The sequence below is a fragment of the Rhinatrema bivittatum genome, chromosome 3 (genome assembly GCF_901001135.1).
Source record: "Rhinatrema bivittatum chromosome 3, aRhiBiv1.1, whole genome shotgun sequence".
Lineage (NCBI taxonomy): Eukaryota > Metazoa > Chordata > Amphibia > Gymnophiona > Rhinatrematidae > Rhinatrema > Rhinatrema bivittatum.
The window spans coordinates 465,457,578-465,481,397 of NC_042617.1; the positions used below are offsets into that span (position 1 = coordinate 465,457,578).

The window sequence follows — 23,820 nt, forward strand, 5'->3', positions numbered from 1 at the left end:
CAGTCTGCCCAGCAAGCCACGCAGTTCATCCATTTATTTTATTTTTTTTTCCCACCCTTTTTCTCCCTCCCACCCATCACTATTGGCTTCCAGCACCCTCCGGCCCCAACTCCCTTCCACCCCTCCACCATGCAGAGAGCAGCGCCGTATCCGCATCCCAGTGAACATCCAGCTCAATCAGGGGTAGCAACCGCCGCAACAAGCAGGCCACACCCCTGCCCCATACTCTTACCCACCCCTGCTTTGTTTGTTTGTTTCTTGGTTTTGGTTTTGTTTTTTTTTGGAGATGGCAGCCCTCCATGAAGGTGGAACACCAACCACTGGCCACTGGCATCCCGCTCCGTGAATGCCTCTGTGGCTACTGCCGCTCTGTGCAGTGTTTTGCTGCCTGAAGGTGGAACACCAACTACTGGCCACTGGCATCCCGCTCCGTGAATGCCTCTGTGGCTACTGCCGCTCCGTGCAGTGTTTTGCTGCCTGAAGGTGGAACACCGACTACTGGCCACTGGCATCCCGCTCCGTGAATGCCTCTGTGGCTACTGCCGCTCCGTGCAGTGTTTTGCTGCCTCCTCTTTATTTACGCCCACTAGACTTGATGGATCCACAGTGTTTATCCCACGCCCCTTTGAAGTCCTTCACAGTTTTAGACTTCACCACTTCCTCTGGAAGGGCATTCCAGGCATCCACCACCCTTTCCGTGAAGAAATACTTCCTGACATTGGTTCCTAGTCTTCCTCCCTGGAGCCTCAGCTCGTGACCTCTGGTTCTGCTGATTTTTTTCCGATGGAAAAGGTTTGTCGTTGTCTTTGGATCATTAAAGTTTTTTAAGTATCTGAAAGTCTGAATCATATCACCCCTGCTCCTCCTTTCCTCCAGGGTGTACATATTTAGATTCTTCAATCTCTCCTCGTATGTCATCCGATGAAGATCCTCCACCTTCCTGGTCGCCCTTCTCTGTAACGCTTCCATCTTGTCTTTGTCTCTTTGTAGATACGGTCTCCAGAACTGAACACAGTACTCCAGGTGAGGCCTCACCAAGGACCTGTACAAGGGAATAATCACTTCCCTTTTCTTACTCGATATTCCTCTCTCTATGCAGCCCAGCATTCTTCTGGCTTTTGCTATCGCCTTGTCGCATTGTTTCGCAGACTTCATATCATTAGACACTATCACCCCAAGGTCCCTCTCCTGCTCCGTGCACATCAGCCTTTCCCCCCCCCCCCCCCCCCCCCCCCCCCCCCCCCCCCATCGAATACAGTTCATTCGGATTTCCACTCCCCATATGCATGACTTTGCACTTCTTGGCATTGAATCTCAGCTGCCATATCTTCGACCACTCTTCCAGTTTCCTTAGATCCCGTCTCATTCTCTCCACTCCTTCCGGCGTGTCCACTCTGTTGCAGATCTTAGTGTCATCCGCAAAAAGACAAACCTTACCTTCTATCCCATCCGCAATGTCTCTCACAAAGATATTGAACAGGACCGGTCCCAACACCGATCCTTGCGGTACACCACTTAAAACCGCTCTCTCTTCAGAGAAAGTTCCATTTACCATCACACATTGTCTTCTGTCCGTCAACCAATTTGCACTGATCGTGCAGCAGGCCACCCCGTTCCCCAAGAGGAGCAAGGGACAGGACGTTATTACATTTATTTAGTGGTACCAAAAAAAGAAAGGAACTTAATGTCCAATTCTGGATTTAAAAAAAAAGTGAACGTAGCTCTCAAAGTACCCTGGTTCTGGATGGAAACTCTGAGGTCTGTCATAGCAGCGGTACGAAGGTCATATTTTTGGTGGCAGTTACTTCAGCGCATAGGGTCAATGAACTTCAGGCCTTAGTGACTTATTCACCTTACACTAAATTTTTTCATGATAGGGTGGTCTTGCATACACACCCTAAGTTTTTGCCTAAGGTGGTATTGGAATTCCATCTTAATCAGTTAATTGTCATTCCAACATTTTTCCACAGGCCTCATGCTCACCAAGGTGAACAAGCCCTGCAGTTTGGACTACAAGAGAGCCTTGGCCTTCTATCTGGTGTCTATAGAAGCCTATAGACAGTCCACTCAGCATTTTTTTTCTTTCATTCAGAATAAGCTGGGGATCACTGTTGCCAAGCAGATGCTTTCCAATTGACTAGCAGATTGCATCTCCTTCTGTTATTCATAGGCAGGCTAGAACGTAGTGAGCTATGTCAAGGCTCATTCCGTACAAGCCATGGCAGCGTCAGTGGCTCACTTGCAATCAGTCCCCATGGAGGAGATCTTCATGGCTGCAACATGGAGTTCTGTTCACTCGATCACATCACATTACTGTTTGGACAGGGATGGCCAACACGACATTAGGTTTGGCCAGTCTGTCCTCCAGTATTTGTTTGAGGTGTAGAACCCAACTCTGTTCCAGGCTGCCTCCCCTGTAGGGTATTGTTGCGCCCGTCGGTCGCAGATGGCTGCAACCTCTGTTGCTCAACTCTTTTCCCTACACCAGCAATTCTTGGAAGAATGGTGGCCTCTGCTTACAAATGCTGCCTTCCCCGGCATCCCCGGGACGGCATGGGCAATCCCATCTGCCATCTTGAATCGGGGATTTCCTAGGGCACGAGTGCGCGCCAGGCCCTCTCTTATAAACATCTCGGGGGTGTCCCCTCTGCATGACGTCACCCACCAGTGTATTTAAGCTATCTGGCCTATGCTTCCTACGAGTTAGCAAGGACTTCCTTCCTGCTGAATTCCACTCCACTTGGAGATGCTTCGCTATTTGCTACACTGAACTGTTCCTGAACTCCGGAACTTGGATGCTTTAGGCACCAGCTCCTCGGGGGCCTTGTCACGTTCTGGCTTCTCGGAGGGCCTTCCTGCCTGGAGAATCCATCTACTCTTGATTGGGACCCAGCCTCGTTCAGCCTTATGAGTACGCTTCACGTTTGCTACCATCTTGCTGATGGAACCTCCTGTGTACCCCGTGTCTCGGGCCACTACCGTGCTCGCCTCAGCAAACAATCCTCTACACTTCAGAATGAGTACCTTCATCTACCCAGCTCTGCTGCCCTCTTGCACTTCTCTTACCAATGACAGTGCTGATTCTCGGCATACCCCGTACTGCGGGCCACTACCAGATCTACCCTGAGAAATGTTCATCTGGAGGAGGAGTTCCCTGGCGTACCCCGCTCCGCGGGCCACTACCTGGGATATCATCATTGAGCAACCTTACTACTCTGTACTTGTCTTCCTTCCCACTTGGTGGGTACTTCACCTACGTTCCAGTCTAATAAAGTCTCGTTACTATCTGTGTCCGTCTCAGCTGAGGCAATGCCTATCATGGTGAGTCCCCACAAGGCTCCTCCCTGTGTGTGGAGACAGTTCTCACTATGATCCAGGGTCCACAACATTACCAGAACATAGCAGGTATATACATATAAAAAGACCTTTTCCAACAAAAGTGTTGTTGTACCTGTTGGCACTGTTTTTTGTTGTCCCCTTTTTGTTGGGGTGGGCTGCCTGTAGCTAGAGATTCACCCATGTGTAAGGACTGCCGTTCTGCTTGTCCTCAGAGAAAGCAGAGTTGCTTTCCTCTAACAGGTTTTCTCCGAGGACAGCAGGATATCAGTATGCATCAGACCTGCCCAACTCCCCATGGAGTTGGGTCTCCACTTCATGGTTATTCTTTTGCTAAATTATTAGACTGAAGGGACCATGCATGGACACGTGATATAATACATATATGGGCATGCTCAATGAGGCTCAGTCAAAATTCTAGACCATGTGTGAGGACTGACACCCTGCTGTCCTCGGAGACTACCTTTTACAGGTAAGCAACTTTGCTCTCTGGGGTTTCCCAATTGAGGGTTGGAAGTACCACATGCAGTTGTGGCCCTGGAGCTTGGGTGATGCTAGGTGCTGAGCTGCTAGAGCTCAAGACATGCAGGTATTGGAATGTCTTATGTGGACTTTGCACTCATGTGACTAGCTGTGGCCTGAAATCTGTGAAAATCAGGATAATTGCTACAGGAGATGAGGAGACAGGAGCAGTTCCAGAAAAAAAAGTGCCTGGACTCAGGGAGTGCAGAGCAGGGAAGAGGTCCAAGCTGGTGGAGGAGAGGGAATCAGATTGAAAAGTGAGCTGAACATGCTAATGAAGAGAAGTCTAACATGCTGATGAGGGATGGAAATCATTGAAGGGATGGGTGAACCAAGCCTGCAGAGGAAGGCAGCTGGCTAAGGAGGGGTGAGGAGGATCCTGCTGGGAAGTGGAGGAAGGGGAGGAGGAAATGGGAGGGGAACAGAGGACTGGTCAGTGGGAAATGGAGAGCAGTACAGCTAAGGGATTGTAGGTGTAATCCCCTCACCAATGGGAACATTAAATGATGAAAGGTTCTGTCCCTTAAGGATGAGGGTCAGTTTCTCAAATTTGTTTAGTGGGTTCAGACAGTGGGTCATGCAGATGGTGACGTGGACTCTCTGAGGAGCAGCTGGGTAGCCCTCTTTCTCTAGACTGATCAGGAATGTATTGGCCACCTTCTACTCCATGATCCTTGATCCCCTATTTCTCAATTTGAGCTGGCTTGAATGACATACAACAAAAAAAATGCACCTCACTCACAGGCTTAGCCAAACTCTCAACTTTTCTTTTGTATTTTCCACAGTATATGTTAGAATAGGTAAAACAGTATGTACTGAATACTCAGCGTTCATGGGATATATAGTCTGAGTAGATCAAACACATTTAAGCCTACATGATACCCCAAAGTTTTGGAATACCCTCCTCCCAGTCTTCTCTTGAACAGCACTTAGCTGTACCAATCCTCTCATACCTCACTTCCTCTTCCTTTCCTCCTATCAAATTACTTTTTTCTCTGTAGGGAACATGGAGCTCAAATCCCCATATACCTGTATGGTCACTCAGCCTGATCTCAAGGACTACTCACATCATCATGACTTCAAGAATTTTCTCTTCCTCAGTCCTGGGCCTCTCCACTGGCAATGTGCAGTATTCCCTTCATCTCCTCCTTTGGGCCTTTTAACTCAAATAGAGAAAGTACCTCTTCTCCAACACCTCATTCTATCCAGCTCTCGATTCCTCAATCTCAGGCCTTTGACCCTGGGGGAGACAGCCTATGCTGGGCCCACTCCATACTGAAGGGGTCCCCTGGCCCCACCAACCTATGGGCTGGCTTCTCCAAGACGCTACATCCTGGAGGTCCCTCTCTTCCAAACTCTAATCTAGAAAGGGCAACTCCTGCCAAATTGACCCAGAATTTATATCCTTCCATGATACTTCTCCATCAGTCTTACATTCCAGTTCTCTTAAAGGGACAAACTCACCAGAACCCCCTTAACTTCAAAGGCATTAATATGTTCCCAACACCACATGCTATTGCTTCAGCATCACAGCAAATGCCATCCAGTAGTCTCTCAGCAGTATTACTGGCTCACACATTTTATGTAACACTTTAAACCATGGGAATCCCAGGGTCTCCTCCATCCACAATATCTTGTAATATTAAAAGAGAGCACAATTTAGGGGTCTCCAAATATAGGGAGTGAAGCTGGAAAAAGGATATTAAACCCCAATTGTAAAATTCAAAGTATGCCTAAGCAGGTGTAAGAGAATTAGGAGTGCACAAGGAGAAAGAGAGGAGGAGTAAAAGATGGAAAGAGGAAGATGAGAAGATTAGGGGAATGGGAGACACGGGGGGGGGGGTTTGAGAGAGAGTGGTGGTGATAGGTGAGGGTGGGGGGGAAAGACAGGGGTGGGGATTGGTTGTTGGGGATAGGGGTGGAGAAGGAGGGAGGAAACTGGCGGGGACGAACTGGGGTTGGGGAGATGAATGACTGGTGGACCTTTGAGTGCCTCCCTAACTTTTGTTTTGGCCACATGAGTCTTCCACATGGCCGCATTATCTACTTCTCTCTGGACATTTACATACAGGCTGGTCAGTCTCACTCACAACCCGCTGTGTTCCACTTTTCTTTTTTGTTGAGGGCACTGTAATTTGTGTTGAGTTCAACACCCCCAATCATTTTCAAAATTTGACTCCTGTGATCTCACTGATGGCTCCTTGAAACTTTGGGCAAGTCAGTTCGCCCTCCATTGCCTCAAGTTCAAAACCTTAGGGCCCTGTTTACGAAGTATTTTTCCCATAGATACAGAATTGGGTAAAAAGCTTTAGAAAATGAGGCCCTTAGATTGTGAGCCCTCTGGGGACAGGGAGATACCTACAGTACCTGAATATAACTCACCTTCAGCCTCCACTGAAAAGTCATACACTAAATACAAATAAAGAAATAAGCAAGGTTGTGAAATTATTGTTGAAAATTTTAAAATAAGCTAATATAGCTGACGTAAAGATAATTTATAAAAAAAACTTTATGCAGAAGCTTTAATTTGAAACGAGGCATATAATCACAATTTACTGAAGACTGTGCACATAGCCAAGAAAGATATGCATGCATAAGAACTCTTTACTACTCAGGAAAAGCAAACAAGAGAGCATTGACCATGACGCAAATACACAATTCCCAGGACACATTTTTGCAGCTTTTTTGTTTTATTTCCTAGTAGCTAAAGTACAATATCAGTGATGGCAAACCTATGACATAACAGTGCCCAATGTTGTCCTGCTGTCAAATTCTATTATCATTCAAGAGGCAGAACACAAATGAACACAATCACTTTCATATTGGCATGTGCCAACCTAATAATTCTAGATATTTGGCTTTCTTTATGTTTAACTGACCTAAAAAATACTACCCCGTCACATACATACTTTCTTCAAACTTTGTAATTGTAAGACATCTTAGGTAGGGTGCCATGTAAGGAATGACAATAAAAAAGAAAAGAAAAAATAAACCCAAGAATATTCAAAAATTCTTGAGTCAAAATAAATTAGTGGTTTAAGCATAGGAAACATGGACACACTTAAATTTGGGTTTTATGTATGTAAATGCACTTAATTCGAGTAAATGGCTTTTGAAAACTGCTTTGATAGTATGTTACATTTATAAGTGTAACTCCTTTGAAAATTACCTCCATAGCTTTCAGTTTGAGGGATTTCTGTAGCATTAAATGCATGCTGCTGGTGAAGGTTTACTAGGTGTAATACAAAGAGAAAAGCAATTCAAAACATTTAACTGGACGGATTTTTATCTATAAAGAGTAATTAGAATAATAGCATTGCTGAAGCTAGGTGTGGCACAATGTATTCAGTCTGTATAAAACTTTGCAGTGCAGTTTTGATAAACGTAGCTCTGTGCTGGTTTAGATTATACCTGATAATCCATTCCAGACTTGACAATAGCACCTTATTATGCAGTGGGTGTGGGATATAAATAAATGTCCCCTAGGGCATGGGTGACCAACTCTCATCCTCAAGAGCCCCAAACAGGCCTGGTGTTCAGAATATCAGCAGTGAATAGGTATGAGATATTTTAATGCAATGGAGGCAGTGCATGTACCTTAGGCATTGTGGATATGCCCGTTTGGGGGCTGTTGGGAACCGGAGCTGGCCACCTCTGCCCTAGGGACTATACTGAGGTTCACATAATGCAGCATGCTTGAGACCTGATAGGACTTGAGACCTTTCTGGACAATGAACTGAAGTCCAGAAAGGTAAAAGCCTGGTGCATTAACCTTTTCCTTCTTTTGCTCAAATTGCCATAATATCCAATTATGATGTTCTAAGACTTTTTCTTTAAAAATGAAAGATTTCCCATAAACAGCTAGCCTCCCTGAGGATGCAATAAAATCACATACTCCTAATTAAGAAATGCATTCTCATAAACCATCTGATTCATGATATTAAGATATTTAATAAGCTTTAAGATATTTGACTTTTATAAAAGCAGCAACTTTGCAGCAGATTACATGTAGTATATTTGAATAAAAATATATGTGCCCAGGGGGCTAGAAAACAATATATTCTCGGCAAGCTTACAGAAGTAAATGAAAGACATTACCGATTCCAGAAGAGCTTTGAATGAAAGTTCTCCACCACATTTAATACTTGTCCAAGCTAGTTAAGGAGAGAAAAACCATCTAATTAGGATGTGTACAGTGTCTGCATGATCAGAGCTGATATTTTTTCTTGGCTAGTGTTTCAATCAGGTTCTTGAAAGCTATATCAGCCGTCAACCTCACAAGGACCTTTGGGGACAAGAAATATTGGATGGAGGTTAATGAACTCTCTGTTGTATTAATGGAAATGCTTGCAGTCATCACATCATTTATTATCTGCTTTCTTATGCATTACATAGGCAGTTTTATTTTCCATGTCCAAATGCATGTTCAGAATTGATTGCTCGCAGGAATGATACAAAGGAGAGGTAATTTCTGTCTAGGTCAGGACATTAGGAAGGTTTTGTTTATTTGATTTCTTAAACATGAAACACTTAAGAGTTTTTATGACACTGAAATGTTGCTTTAGTTTCATTTGGCTGGTCAGAATTTACCAAAATGTTTTCATGCACTTTCAGTCCTTTTGCCGAAGGGGACATTATTCCAAGCAATTTATATGGGTAAAACGTATGGACTAATTATTGCCCTTCTTCCCACATCTCCGCCTACTTTGAGGGTAAAAGCACACACACACACACACACTACGCATACTTTTACCTGCTGAAAAAATAACAGGCGGAGACAGGTCGGGTGAGTAAATGATGCATGGATAGTGAAAAAGGAAATCTCCATGCATAATTTCTAGTGCACATTTTGCATCTGCTTGAACATAAGCACAAAGTACTTTGGTACTTTGTAGCTGTGTTGCATGCACTGGCCAGAATTTCAAAGGGAAACTACTCCGTTTTCCTTTGAAAATGAGATTGCATTGTACACATGGAACTGCAAATCTCACTGCTGTTTTCTTTATTACATACACTTGCTATGCCCAAGTTCACACAGTAACAATGCTCTTTCTCCATCTTATGAAGTCAATTTAAATTCCAATATCATGAATGTGTATACCACTGTTTCTGTAGGGTTTTTTTTAACTGATTAGGAATGAAAAAAATCTATTAATATCAAAGTACTTGGGCCAATATTCTACAAAAATCTTGAGCTGCAAATCTGGCTGAATATTTGAAGATTTTATACATTTTATGTTGTACATCACCTTGATTTATATGTTAGGTGATTAATGAAATCAATAAACTAAACAGATAGTTTCTTCACTATGATTTTTTATGCTGCAAAAAATATAGCAGGGAATATCTGTTATAGCACATGAAGATTTTCTTCATCATGTTTTACAGAATATGGGTCTTGGCTCCTGCATGATTTACTCTCCTCTCAATACTTCTTATTTCCATCCCTTCAACAGGCCACATTTTCATCGTCCTCTGTTTTGGAGTGCTATGGCAATTAGTTTGTTAATCTAATTAATTTAAATAATTGAACAGAATGAAATAGGTAAAAACTACGCATTCAAACTTGTACAATATATATATGATAAAAAGAGATTAAAGTATATAGGATTTGTTAAAGATAATACATTTTTTATTCCATAGTGTATTTGCAAATGCTTGATTATTCATAGGTTGGGGTGACACAGTTGTTTCTAGGTGGTCAGTAATATGCTAGAGAGGGCTTCTGGAAAACACTTGTTAAATTATTTTATGAAAACAAGGAGCGAATCATGAACTGTGCAAAGCTGGCCTAAGCCCTTTAATAAGACACTGATAGTATAGCATTGTATTTGGTTGAAAGCTACACCTACAGCATGACCACAAGCCTTTGCACCTTGGTCTTTTAAAGATTATAAGAATAAAGTGCCGCCATCTTGCTCTTACTGTACTTTTATGAAACCTACAAAGCAGGATAGGACTATGATCCTTACTCCAACGGAAGAACTGTATCAGTCATAAGAAAAGGACTCAGTTGGCTACATGGCAAAACAACTGTCTCTGAACTGTCTCTAAACTTAGGGGGCGAAATACTAGAACAATCTGTCGCTTGAGGATCAAGTGAGAATCACTTTAATGAGGTCAATTTTACAATTGATACCTCTGAACATGTCTGTAACAACACCGCCCTAACCCCAACCCACTCCCAAAAATTTACCCCGAATCAAAGTACCCCCTTACAGTGGTCCATATATAGAGTATCAGACTGAGCCTTGTAAAGAGTCTCTTTCTTCCTCCCTCCCATTCTCCTGCGCCTAACAAGGAGCAGTAGCAAAGTGGCACACACATGTATATCCGTACAGTTCCAGACATGCGCGCATAGAGAGAATTTTATAACCTATACACGTAGGTTATAAAATAGCTCGTATTTTTGGGTGTGGCAAGATACGTCCATCTATGGGAAGAACTGAAATAAGTCTTCCTTCGAACACTCCCAAACAAAAAACTTGTCATCTGTTTTTCGTAACCATGTATGAACATGTGGCCAAAAACCAGAAGGATACACATGTTGCTCTTCGAAAGATGACATATACAAACACGCAATATCGGGGAACCTTAGTGGCCACCAAGCAGTACCCCTGATTTGCTTATAAAAAAACACCATCAAACTCAAAAAACTTTTCAGTTAAAGCTAAACATGCATATCGAAGAAGGAACTTAGTTGGAATCCGAATAAGTGCCACATGTTGTGATAGGTACTATTCAGTAGTAATCAGTGCTTCCCTCTGAGTAATATTTGAATATAAGAACTCTATATCCAAAGTGATTAGCCAAATTTCCTCCCTGGATACAGAAATATTCTGTAAAAGCTGAATAAAATGAGATGCATCCCGAACATAGGACTTAATCAGACGAATATAAGATCTTAAAAAAAAATCTATGAATTTGGAAAGGGGCTCTAATATTGAACCCAAACCAGAAACAGTCTGTCTTCCAGGAGGAGATATGAGACTTTCATGAATCTTTGGCAAAATATAAAAACAAGGAGCCCTAGAATTTGCAATTAGGAACAAGAATGGAGCCACCTTTGACAACATTGGGTAGCAAAGAACCATCCTGTTGACTCTTTGCAATTCCTTGATATAAAACACATTACAAATACACAAAGCAGAGGGTAAGATAATTTACTTTTGCAATTGGAACAATGATGGATCTGTAAGTTAGGATCTTTGCATCCTAATGGTTTAAATGATCAAAATCATGATTGTGTTTCATCTGCACCGCATTTTGAATAGTTTTTCCCTTTAGACTTTATATGTGTAGGAATTCTGTCTTTTAACATTATAACATCTGTTCTTCGAGTGCCCGTTTTTTGTAGGGAAGAACAAACAGGCCGATACAGTAAAGCGCGGCCGCAGTTACCATGTTTCCCCGAAAATAAGACAGTGTCTTATATTAATTTTTGCAACCAAAGATGCACTAGGCCTTATTTTCAGGGGATGTCTTATTTTTCCATGAAGAAGAATTCACATATATTGTTGAACAAAAAAATGAACATTTATTATATTCTGAATAGTTGTCTGGTTATGCTGGTTTGTGATGACAACTAACTGTGAATCCTGCAGGGTAAAAAAAATCACAGCTGCATGCTCTGGTGTTCTGTGCGACGGGCATGCTCTCAAATAAAAACTTTGCTAGGTCTTACTTTCGGGGGAGGTCTTATATTTAGCAATTCAGCAAAACCTCTACTAGGTCTTATTTTCGGGGGATGTCTTATTTTCGGGGAAACAGGGTACCCCGTTTCTAACCCGCTGTGTACTCACAATTTCGCCGCGTAAGTCTAACCCGCGATTCACTATCTGTTTTTACCGATCCTTACCGCTTCTTTAACTCGATGCATATCCCTTTCCGCCTGCGGCATGTATATGTATGTAAACGATCCAATTAGCTATTCCCTCCCATACAGTAAAGTGCTCCCCGACTATCGCTTTTTTAACCTGCTATCTTGCCGCGTCTTTAACCTACTAATTTACCACCTACCCTGACCCTTGCGTTAGTGTGGTTCACTGGTTGCTCAGCATATTCAATTTAAAGCTTTAACCTTGGTATTTAAGGCTCAGCATGATCCCATACATTCCATTGCACTGTCTGTATTCACAAGAATGTAATTATCTGATTCTACCACCAAAAGCCGCCCAGTCCGAAACCAACCCAATCCACAGAAAAAGAAATGCTTCTCGTACTTAGCCGCCCAGTCCCAAACCAAACCAACCCAATCCAATCCAAGCCCAAGCATAGAGAGGTGAAATTTCACAGTCCCAAACTTTCCCCCAGCCCCCGCTCACCTGCCCTGGCCGCGGCCACGCAAGCCCCAAGCAGCAGCAGTAGAAGGGCGGCGAGAGAGAGCGGCGAGAGAGAGCGGCTTCAGCAGCTCCGCTGGCGAAGATGAATACGTGCACGCCTGTAGGTCCAATATGGGCGCTCAAGGCAGCGAAGGCGCATGCGCACGCGCCGTGACCTCCGACGTCCAGCTGGTCACGGCGCGTGCGCATGCGCCTTCGCTGCCTTGAGCGTCCATATTGGACCTACAGGCGTGCACGTATTCAACTTCGCTGGCGGGGCTGCTGAAGCCGCTCTCTCTCGCCGCTCTCTCTCGCCGCCCTTCTACTGCTGCTGCTGGGGGCTTGCGTGGCCGCGGCCAGGGCAGGTGAGCGAGGGCTGGGGGAAAGTTTGGGACTGTGAAATTTCGTCTTTCTCTGCTGGGGCTTGGATTGGGTTGGTTTGGTTTGGGACTGGGTGGCTAAGTGTGAGAAGCATTTTTTTTCTGTGGATTGGGTTGGTTTGGGACTGGTCGGCTAAATTTCGTCTCTCTGCTGGGGCTTGGATTGGGTTGGTTTGGTTTGGGACTGGGCGGCTAAGTGCGAGAAGCATTTTTTTTCTGTGGGTTGGTTTGGGACTGGGCGCCTAAATTTCGCCTCTCTCTGCTGGGGTTTGTATTGGGTTGGTTTGGGACTGTATGAGAGCCATCCACTTCCTGGTACCTGTCATTTCAAATGTCATTTGAAATGACAGGTATCAGCGCACCCAGGATACTGTATAGGCACTGTATAGCGCCTATACAGTAAAATGGATTATGCTTCATGGACGCGCGTTGGACGCGGCTTGCATTTGCATGCCATTTAAATACAGTATCGAGCGGTAGGTGATCCAAACTGTGTGTGCGGCAAACGCGGGAGCGCCGGGCACTAACGCACCTCTTTCTACCGCCCCTTACTGTATCGGCCCGAAAGTTTGGATTCATTAGTGCATTCAGTCTTTGAATGTTTTTTATATTAAGTGTATGTGTGGATGTATTTGAATGTATTGGGGCCCTTGTTTGTGAATTTTATGGGTGGGTTTTTTTTTTTGCAATGAATTATATTGTATTGATTGATATATAAAAAGATTTTCTGTGATTATTTTAATATTGATTAAACATTTTTTCATTAATATTTAGATTGTATTTACTTATGTATATCTTTTCTTGTTTGGTGATACTTTCAAGTAAGATACATTTATTGCCCCTATTTTTTTTAGCTTTAATTATCTAATAAATTTATCCTAGATTTTTATATTTCTAATTTCTTTCCTCTTCCAAGGCTATTTATAAAATGGTGGGCACTGTGATAATGATGAAAATGAATGAAGATGGCCTGACGCCAGAGCAACGAGTAGACAAGATTTTCAGTAAGATGGATAAGAACAAAGATGACCAGATTACACTGGATGAATTCAAAGAAGCTGCAAAGAGTGATCCTTCCATTGTATTACTGTTGCAGTGTGACATTCAGAAATGAGCTGATGTAGATGCATTATGGACTGCACAAAAATTTAAATGTTCCATTCAGTTTGCAGCTATTTCCACAAAAAAAAAAAAAAAATTGCTTGGACTACCTATAAATGGACTTGCTTCTTGTGTTTGAAACACTTGTGTGCATGAGAATGTCATTTGCTAAAGAATTTTAAAATACGTATATGATATATATATATATTTAAAAAAAAAAGCCACAATGTGAAGTGCGCAATGTCGTTTCATAACAATCCTATTCCTCTGAAGCCTGTGCATCAGTAATGTGCTGCACTGATTTATGATGCTATCTATTGTTCATGTTTTACTGATGCTAGCTGTGCGTCTCCTATACTATTAGCGTTAGTGACTCCAATTCCCATGGTAATGTAATTGTTTAAAATAAACCATTTCACCTTTCTTCTATAAAGTAGTACTGGACAGAGGGAAATTTCCTCAGTTCATGAAGTCTGCTCCACGCACATGTGCTTGTACTGTCAGTGAATATAAATGTACTTCATTTGCATGCCGTTTAGGTTTGCTTTAATTCTTACCTCATTTGCATCCTATCAACCTGGAAAGAGAGGTATCAGAGGAATTTAGTATGATCAAATGTAAGCAAACCCTACTTAACTGTTTCCTTAAGTAAAAAAAAAAAAAAGTATGGGTGTGGATATATATAATATCCCTCTATATAGCTTTATATAAAATTGATATGTATGGATACATATATCTCTATATATCAATATTTATCTGGCTTATTTATGTATTATACAGAGAGATTTAAAATATTGTTCTAAAGGAGATGAAAATAATATTGGGGTTTTTATGGAAGTGCATTTGATTTCTGCCTGAATTTTCAATAGCTTCCAAAGAGGTTGCAATATATGTCCCAAAATAAAAGTATTACATTTGTCTCTTTTCCCCCCAGTTACTTGATCAAAGATCTAAAGTCCATGCTTCTTAGAAATAATTTAAACAGTAATGAACTGCTGCATACCTCCCAATGTTTGGAAGCAAGGATGCAGACACATTTTTAGTTAAAGAATAGGGCCAAGGTATAAATCTCCACTGAAATGCATTGAACTCTATTAACATTTTGACTGGCCAGAGGAGAAAAATAAATATTTTTTACTCAAAATGTTCTTCTCACCCTTCTAAAGAGGGTCATTTACGAGTTCCATATCACAGTATTGTACTATTCCTCACATGTCAATAGTCAATGGTAATACTGGACGTGTATGTAAAATGTCATTTTTGCCTGTTTGATAAATTGTGTAACAGGAAGTGTAATATCCTTTTTCTCAGATTTATCACCTAGACAAAAGGTGTAGCCCTCTTTGAACATGTATTACACACAAGCTAACCAATTTGCAAAAGATTTCTAATCTAAGCTCTCTTGACACTTCCTCTTCTTATAATATTCGGTTCCTTTATGTCAAAGAATGCAATAGCAGAAACGGTGTTGCTGTCAAGGAATGCATTCTGCTTTGATAGAAGAAAAAATAATGAAGGCCAGAAAAGTATGTAGGTGCATTGTTCACAAAACCAAAACAGCCAGCTTGGTTTTTCACAATGTATACTAACCCTCAAGGAAATATAATGAAGTTATCAACTTCATAAATGTCTCTCTTTTCCTCCTTCAGAAGACAATTATAGACCACAGTTTTATTATGTATTGTTTATTGAGTTAAGAATTGATCTGTTTAAACTGGTTGTATACTGCACCAACCAGGGTTTCCCTGTGTGAGCTGTTAATAAGAACAAATAAGTAAGTTAATTCTAAAAGCAAAAAAATAAGCCCATAGGTAATTAGATCCCAAAGTTGCAGGTTACAACTCTCTTCCATGCTATGATCCAGTTAAATCGTGTTTTTTTCAAGATTATGAGCTTAACTAGTCAAGATACAGATGCATCAGATTATTCTCTGAAGTCTTTCCTTAAAGGGAACTATTAAAGACATAGTTGCCATAATAAAAAAATTCCTTCATCAGAATTCTCTTCAACTGTAAAGGTAATATAATATTCATCATTGATTTCTCAGGTTTTTTATGTAGTTATATTAAAGTTCAAGCGAGCAAGACTTGGAATTGTAAAAATATTTTATAATGCCATTTATACATTTAATATTTGTGGGTAAAACAGTTGAACTGGATGACATCACTGAGATCATGAAAGGGTGAAAATGCCTTCAATCAAATTTGAAATTTTGGTAAGTAAAACTAGAAATATCTGTTAAGATTAAATTTGGGGAAATTTTGTACTACTGTAAAATTCCCTAGCAACAAATGTAAAACGATGACTGAGAAAAAAAGTATTGCCCTCTGCTGAATGGTACATCATAAACTACCAAAAATACTTATTAATTCAGAGTATGTGTACTTCCAATCTGGATTCTTCTAGCAGAAATACAGTAGAATTAAACAGGATTATAGAGGTGATCTTGTCCATAGATTTGTTTGCGATAAGACGAAATCTTAATGTTTTGAAATGCTAGAGAGCCTAGAGCTCCTAGGAGACTACTGATACACAATTTCAAAAGAATCAGTCTTAGAGCCAGCATAAGAACATAGGTAAAATAAGATTTGGTATAACATTTGATTCTTTTCTTTAAGCCTAGTCTAAATCCCTAAGTCCTACTTGTGCATTTGTTCTGTTTTCTTCTGCTAATGGGAACTTATCATTAGAAAGCCCTATAACACTGCAGAAAGCTTTCAGAAACAAATATTCACAGAATGTAATAAAAACATGATCCATTTGGGGACAGTTTTATCATGGATTTTCTTCTAGGCATAGCACTGGAAAAATTGTTGGATACTTTAATCTGCCAAACATAGACTAGAAAATCCCTTCTGCAGAATCTACCAGAAGTAGAAGTGGATGCCTTGCAAGGGGCTCTCTTCAAACAAATGATAATGAAACCCACAAGGGAGGGAGTTATACTCAATCTAGTGCTCACTAACGGGATAATGTCTCTATTGTCCGGGTGGCTGCCCACCTCAGCACCAGTGATCATCAAACAGTATGGTTTGACATCACAAATAGGATAAGAAGTCACATGAAGACCCGAGTTTTGCATTTCAAATATACGGACTTTGTCGAAATGGGGACATACCTGGAGGTAGAACTAGAAGACTGGGAGAGGTGGAACAACAGTGGACCAAAATAAAAGAAGCAATTACAAAAGCAACAAATTTATGTGTTAGAAAATTAAACAAAAGTAAGAGAAATGAGAAAACGATCTGGTTCTCAATGGTGGGTGACATAAAAGCAAAATAAGCGTGTTCAAGAAATCTAAAGGATCCCAAAAATACTAACACAGGGACGTATATCTGGTGAAATTGAGGGAAAGAAAGAAAGTAATCAAGAAAGCAAAAACTCAAGCAGAAGACAAAAATTGCCAAAGAGGTAAAGTGAAGTGACAAAACATTTTTCAGATACATCAGAGAAAGGAGAAAGGTCTGAAGAGGTATAGTGAAATTGAAAGGTGACATGAATCAATGTGTGAAGAGAGACAAAGAAATGTCGAAATATTAAACAAATACTTCAGTTCGGTGTTCACTAAAGAAGATCCTGGAGAAGGACCGTCACTAGTTAACAAGACTGTGGATAGGGGTGGAGTAGATGAAACTCGGTTTACAGAAGAGAATGTATGGGAAGAGCAAGGAAAGCTGAAAGTGGACAAAGCCATGGGGCCTGATGAGATTCATTTCAGGATACTGAGGGAACTCAGAGATGTGCTAGCGGGTCCGCGATGTGACCTGTTCAATAGATCCCTGGAAACGGGAGTGGTGCCGAGTGATTGGAGTAGAGCGGTGGTGGTCCTGCTTCACAAGAGTGGGAGCAGAGAAGAGGCGGGAAACTACAGACTGGTTAGCCTCACCTCGGTGGTGGGAAAATTAATGGAGACTCTGCTGAAGGAAAGGATAGTGAACTATCTACAAATCCATTGCTCAATCCGAGGCAGCATGGATTCACCAGGGGAAGGTCTTGTCAGATAAATCTGATTGATTTTTTTTTTATTGGGTGACTAGAGAACTGGATAAGGGAAGAGCACTCGATGTGATTTACTTGGATTTTAGTAAAACTTTTGATACGGTCCCACATAGAAGACTCATGAATAAAATGAGAAGCTTGGGAGTGAGTACCAAGGTGGTGGCGTAGATTACCAACTGGTTGATGGATAGAAGACATCATTTGATGGTAATTGGAGCCTACTCTGAAGAGAAAATGGAGTTAAGTGGAGTGCCACAGGGATCGGTGTTGGGACCGGTTCTGTTAAATATCTCTGTGAGCGACATTGCAGAAGGAATAGAAGATAAAGTATGTCTATTTGCGGATGATACTAAGATCTGCAACAGAGTGCCACGCCGGAAGGCATAGAGAGAATGACACATGATTTAAGAAAGCTTGGACGGTGGTCGAAGATATGGCAGCTGAGATTCAATGCCAAGAAATGCAGAATCATGCATCTGGGGTGTGGTAATCCAAAAGAGCTTTATATGATGGGAGGTGAAGGGCTGTTGTGCACGGAGCAAGAGAGGGACCTTGGGGTGATAGTGTCTAGCGATCTGAAGATGGTGAAGCGATGTGACAAGGCGATAGCTAAAGCCAGAAGAATGCTGGATTGCATTGAGAGAGGAATAACCAGTAAGAAAAAGGTAATAACCCCATTGTACATGTCCTTGGTGAGGCCTCACTTGGAGTACTATGTTTAGTTCTGGAGACTGTATCTCAAAAGAGAAAGAGACAGGATGGAGGTGGTCCAGAGTAAGGTTATAAATGTTGGGTGGTCTCCATCAAATGACTTATGAGGAGAGGTTGAAGGACCTAAATATGTATACCCTGGAAGAGAGGAGGTGCAGGGGAGATATGATACAGACCTTCATATATTTGAAAGGTTTTAATGATGCACAATCAACAACAAATCTTTTCTGTTGGAAAGAAATCAGAAGAACCCAGGGGTCACGAAATGAAAATCAGGAGAGGACGACTCAGAATCAATGTCAGGAAATATTCTTCACGAAGAGAGTGGTGTATGCCTGAAATGCCTTTCCAGAGGAGGTGGTGAAAACAAAATAGTAAAAGATTTCAAAGGGGCATGGGATAAACAATATTCATCCCTCAAAGGCTAGAGGATGGGAATGAAGAAAAGAGTTCATGTGGGTAATTTGCTGGTGTGGCGGTTACTACCCTTAACCAATAAGCCTTCATACTATTGATACAGCTCCATCATTGCTCTCTGCTTCAATGGCAGGGGGAAAAGAGGAAAAGGGGAATGAGATTCAGAATTGTACAGTCTGGAAAAACAAATAAATATGGGGGTAACTTGTTGATGCAGCAGGTCACTACCCTTAACCAATAAGCCTGATAATTTTGATGCAACTCCAACATTGCTTTCTGCTTCAACAGCAAGAAGTAATGGGGAATTGGACTCGAATAGTAACCAATAAGGGCCCTGAATTTTGACAGTCTGGGAAACTGATATGTATAGGGGTGATTTGTATGGCGCAGTAGATACTAACATAAGCTTGCTGGGCAGACTGGATAGACTGTCTGGTCCTTTTCTGCTATCATTCTATGTAATAACCCAATCCTTTGTATGTTAAAGAACTTTTCTTTTGGCTACATAAAGTGGCTTGCAAAAAGTATTTGACCCCCCCTAAAAAGTCAACAGATTTGTGTGGATTACAAATGACAGTTACACAGATTGTTCCAGACAGTATGTTTACTGCAAAGCAATATGCTTTTTAAAGTAAATTTTCAAAGTCACTTCATTATTTCTCTGCATTTTTAATAAAATAAAATTAAAAACTGAAAAATGCTGCTTGCATAAGTATTCAACCCTTGCTCTTTGGAAGCTCTAAATTTACACAGATGAAAGATATTGCCCTAACAATTGATTTACAATTGGCCTCTACTTGTGAATCATTAAAAAAGGTCAGCTTTTCTGGATAAAATTCCCCTAATTCCGGTACCATTGATCAGACTGAATCTGAAGGAAAGCTGTGAAAATGAAGACCAAAGAGCATTCTAAGGTAATTAAAGATAAAGTTATAGACATGCACAAGACAGGAAAAGGCTATCAATCACTTTGAAGGAGCTACAGAGTTTAGTGGCTGAGACTGGGGTGGAGGTGCACCAGTCAACCATATCAAGAGATCTGCATATAACTGGCCTACATGAGAAGGTGGCTAGAAAAAAAGCCATTGCTGAAGCAAAAGAACACATCAACGCACATCTGGAGAAAGTATCAGAGTGACCCAGCTAAAATGTAGGATAAGGTTTTATGGTCAGATGAGGCAGAAATGAGCTTTTTGGCCACAATTAAAAATGCTATGTGTGGCGCAAACCTAACACTGCCCATTGCTCAGCAAACACCATCCCAACAGTAAAGTATGGGGAGGCAGCATCATGTTGGGCTGCTTTTCTTCAGCGAGGTCTGGGCATCTTGTTAAAATTGAAAGGTGGATGGATGGTGCAATATACAGGGTGATACTGCAAGATAACCTGCTTGTCTGCTAAATAACTAAAACTTGAGAGAAAGTTCACCTTTCAGTAGGACAATGATCCTAAGCACAAGGCCAAAGCAACACAGGAGCAGTTGAACAACAAAAAGGTAAATGTTCTACAATGGCCAAGTCAAAGTCCAGATCTCAATCCAATCAAGAATCTGTGGCACTGTTTGAAAATTGCAGTCCATAAGTGTCATCCAACAAACTTAAACACCTTGGAGGAAATCAGTTCCAAACACTGTGCAAAGCTGGTAGAAACTTACCCCAACAGACTTAAATCTGTTATTGCAGCAAAAAGTGGTTCTACCAAGTACTAGTCTGAAGGGGTAGAATACTTATGCAAGCATCATTTTTCAGTTTTTAATTTTATTTTACAAAAAATGCAAAACACTAATGAATTGTTACTTTGAAAATTTACCTTTAAGAGTACATACTGGTTTGCAATAAACATACTGTCTGGAATAATCTGTGTGCATTTGTAATCCACACAAATCTGCTGAATTTTTAGGGGGGTTGAATACTTTTGCAAGTCACTGTATTCCTTATACCCCAACTATTTATCAAAATGATAACAGTAAACCTGTCTGCAAAAATTATCTTGGCCATCTCTTACTCTAAAGAAAGTTTACCTGGTACAGACAGTGACTAACTATGCCAGTATTATTCACTGATGGTCCTTAAGAGCTGCAAATGGGTTGGGTTTTGCAGATACAATTGAGGTAGTGGCATGCAAATCTCTCTCATGTATATTCATTAGAAATATTGTAAAAACAGACCCATTTGTTGACCTTGAGGACCATCAGAGAATACGACTAACTACTCAGTTTTCTTTGTACTTGGGAATCTGAAGCCAAACTCTTTACCCCATCAACCATATCATCACTCTCAAAATATTTACATCTTATTTTTTTGTTAGAACTTGTTTCATAAGGCTTCTTTTTCCTTCTTATCCAGATTTGATTAGTGAGCTTTTGTGCATAATTGTCAGCATGTCTCCTGTTTTCTACATAAAAACATAAGAAATTGCCATGCTGGGTCAGACCAAGGTACCATCAAGCCCAGCATCCTGTTTCCAACAGAGGCCAAACCAGGCCATAAGAACCTGGCAATTACCCAAACATTAAGAAGATCCCATGCTACTGATGCAATTAATAGCAGTGGCTATTCCCTAAATAAACTTGATTAATAGCAGTTAATGGACTTCTCCAAGAACTTATTCAAACCTTTTTTTGAACCCAGCTACACTAACTGCACTAACCACATCCTCTAGCAACAAATTCTAGAGCATAATTGTGATTTGAGTGAAAAAGAATTTTATGAGTTTTTGCCTCTATGGCCAACTTCTTTTCAAATTCTCTCTTCGCCAGTCTTATCAGTGTTTTACACTTAACTTGACAATGCTTATGTTTTATCCTATTTTCTTCAGATTGATCCTTCTTCCAATTTTTGAAGGATGTTTTTTTGGCTAAAATAGCCTCTTTCACCTCACCTTTTAACCATGACGGTAATCGTTTTGCCTTCCTTCCACCCTTCTTAATGCATGGAATACATATGGACTGCACCTCTAGGATTGTATTTTTAAACAATGTCCATGCCTGTTGAACACTTTTAACCTTTGCAGCTGCACCTTTCAGTTTTTCTTCACTATTTTCCTCATTTTATCAAAGTTTCCCTTTTAAAAGTTTAATGTTAGAGCTGTAGATTTACTTATTGTCCCCCTTCCACTTAGTTTAAATTTGATCATGTTATGAACACTGTTGCCAAGTGGCCCCACCACCATTACCTCTCTCACCAAATCCTGCGATCCACGAAGAATTAAATCTAAAATAGCTCCCTCTCTCATTGGTTCCTGAACCAGTTGCTCCATGAAGCAGTCATTTGTTACATCCAGGAACTTTATGTCTCTAGCAAGTCCTGATGTTGTTATATTTACCCAGTCAATACTGGGGTAATTGAAATCTGTAAAAAGCAAGGGCAACTGAATTAAATTTAAATTATAGCCTAAGTGACGGTGTCATCAAGCCAGACATTGTGATTTTAACCCAAAACCCAACCGGTCTTCTAATCATTCACCATCACTGTAAAAATTATATTTATTAATTGAAGAAATATATTTTTTTGTTTTTTATATTTTTTGCTGGGGAATTAAAGGTCTGTCAAAAACTTTCAAAATCAGTCTTTAGTGGACATTCAACTCCAATGACAATATGAAGAAGAGTTAAGTAGCAGTCTCTCAGTGCAAAATATAAACACAACCCTATTTTGCACTGAGAGACTGCTACTTAACTCTTCTTCATATTGTCATTGGAGTTGAATGTCCACTAAAGACTGATTTTGAAAGTTTTTGACAGACTTTTACTTCACCAGCAAAAAATATAAAAAAGAAAAAAATATATTTCTTCAATTAATAAATATAATTTTTATAGTGATGGTGAATGATTAGAAGACCGGTTAGGTTTTGAGTTAAAATCACAATGTCTGGCTTGATGACATCGTCACTTAAGCTATAATTTAAATTTAATTCAGTTGCCCTTGCTTTTTACAGTTTACTGATTTGGTTACTGTACTGACTCTTCTTGTTTAAAAATTGGTAATTGAAATCTCCCATTGTTATTGCACTGCCAAATTGGTTAGCTTCCCTGATTTTTCTTAGCATTTCATCATCTGTCTGACCATTTTGTCCAGGTGGACGGTAGTATACTCCTATCACTATACTCTTACCCAACACACATAGGATTTCTATCCATATAGATTCTACTGAGCATTTAGTTTCTTGTATGATCTTTATCCTGTTGGACTCTATACCCTCCCAGACATAAAGTGCCACACCCCCACCAAGTTGATCCTCCCTATCATTGTGATATAATTTGTACCCTGATATAGAACTGTCCCATTGGTTATCCTTCCACCAAGACTCTGTGATGCCAGTTATGTCAATCTCATCATTTACTGCTATACACTTTAACTCTCCCATCTTACTTCTTAGACTTCTGGAATTGGCATACAGACATTTCAAAGTGTGTTTTTTGTTTGTATTAACAACCTGCTTTTCAGTTGTTAGGGGTAATTTGGAAATCATTAGCTTCGGTGATTTTGTTACATATAGACACATGGACTACGTTTGCTTTTATTGGAACCGTTCTGTTGGGATGCCCTAACTCTCCTGTTTCATTAGTGTCCTTCAAGGATACATTTCTCTGAACCATGCACTGCTGAGTGACTTGTCGGCTTTCCCCCTTGTTCTAGTTTAAAAGCTGCTCTATCTCCTTTTTCAAAGTTAGTGCCAGCAGCTTGGTTCCACTCTGGTTAAGGTGGAGCCCATCCTTTCGGAAAAGTCTCCCCTTCCCCAAAAGTTTCCCCAGTTCCTTACAAAATTGAATCCCTCTTCCCTGCACCGTCTCATCCATGCATTGAAACTCTGGAGCTCTGCCTGCCTCTGGGCACCTGCATGTGGAACAGGAAACATTTCAGAGAATGCCACCCTGGAGGTTCTGGATTTCAGCTTCCTACCTAAAATCCTAAATGTGGCTTCCAGAAACTCTCTCCCACATTTTCCTATGTCGTTGGTGCCCACATGTACCACGACAGCCGGCTCCTCCCCAGCACGGTCTATAATCCTGTCTAGGTGACGCGTGAGGTCTG

General features: G+C 40.9%; 1 protein-coding gene across 8 annotated transcripts in view; it reads left to right on the top strand.

The window, feature by feature from the left end:
* The window catches only part of VSNL1 (visinin like 1), a 403,254-nt gene extending 388,450 nt beyond the window's left edge, over nt 1–14,804 (top strand). For all 8 annotated transcript variants that reach the window (XM_029595946.1, XM_029595949.1, XM_029595942.1 and 5 more), the window contains one exon: nt 13,476–14,804. In XM_029595946.1, coding sequence (XP_029451806.1) covers nt 13,476–13,673 — 198 coding nt within the window. In that variant the 3' untranslated portion in view covers nt 13,674–14,804. The remainder of the gene's footprint in view (nt 1–13,475) is intronic.
* Nucleotides 14,805–23,820: the final 9,016 nt, after the last annotated feature.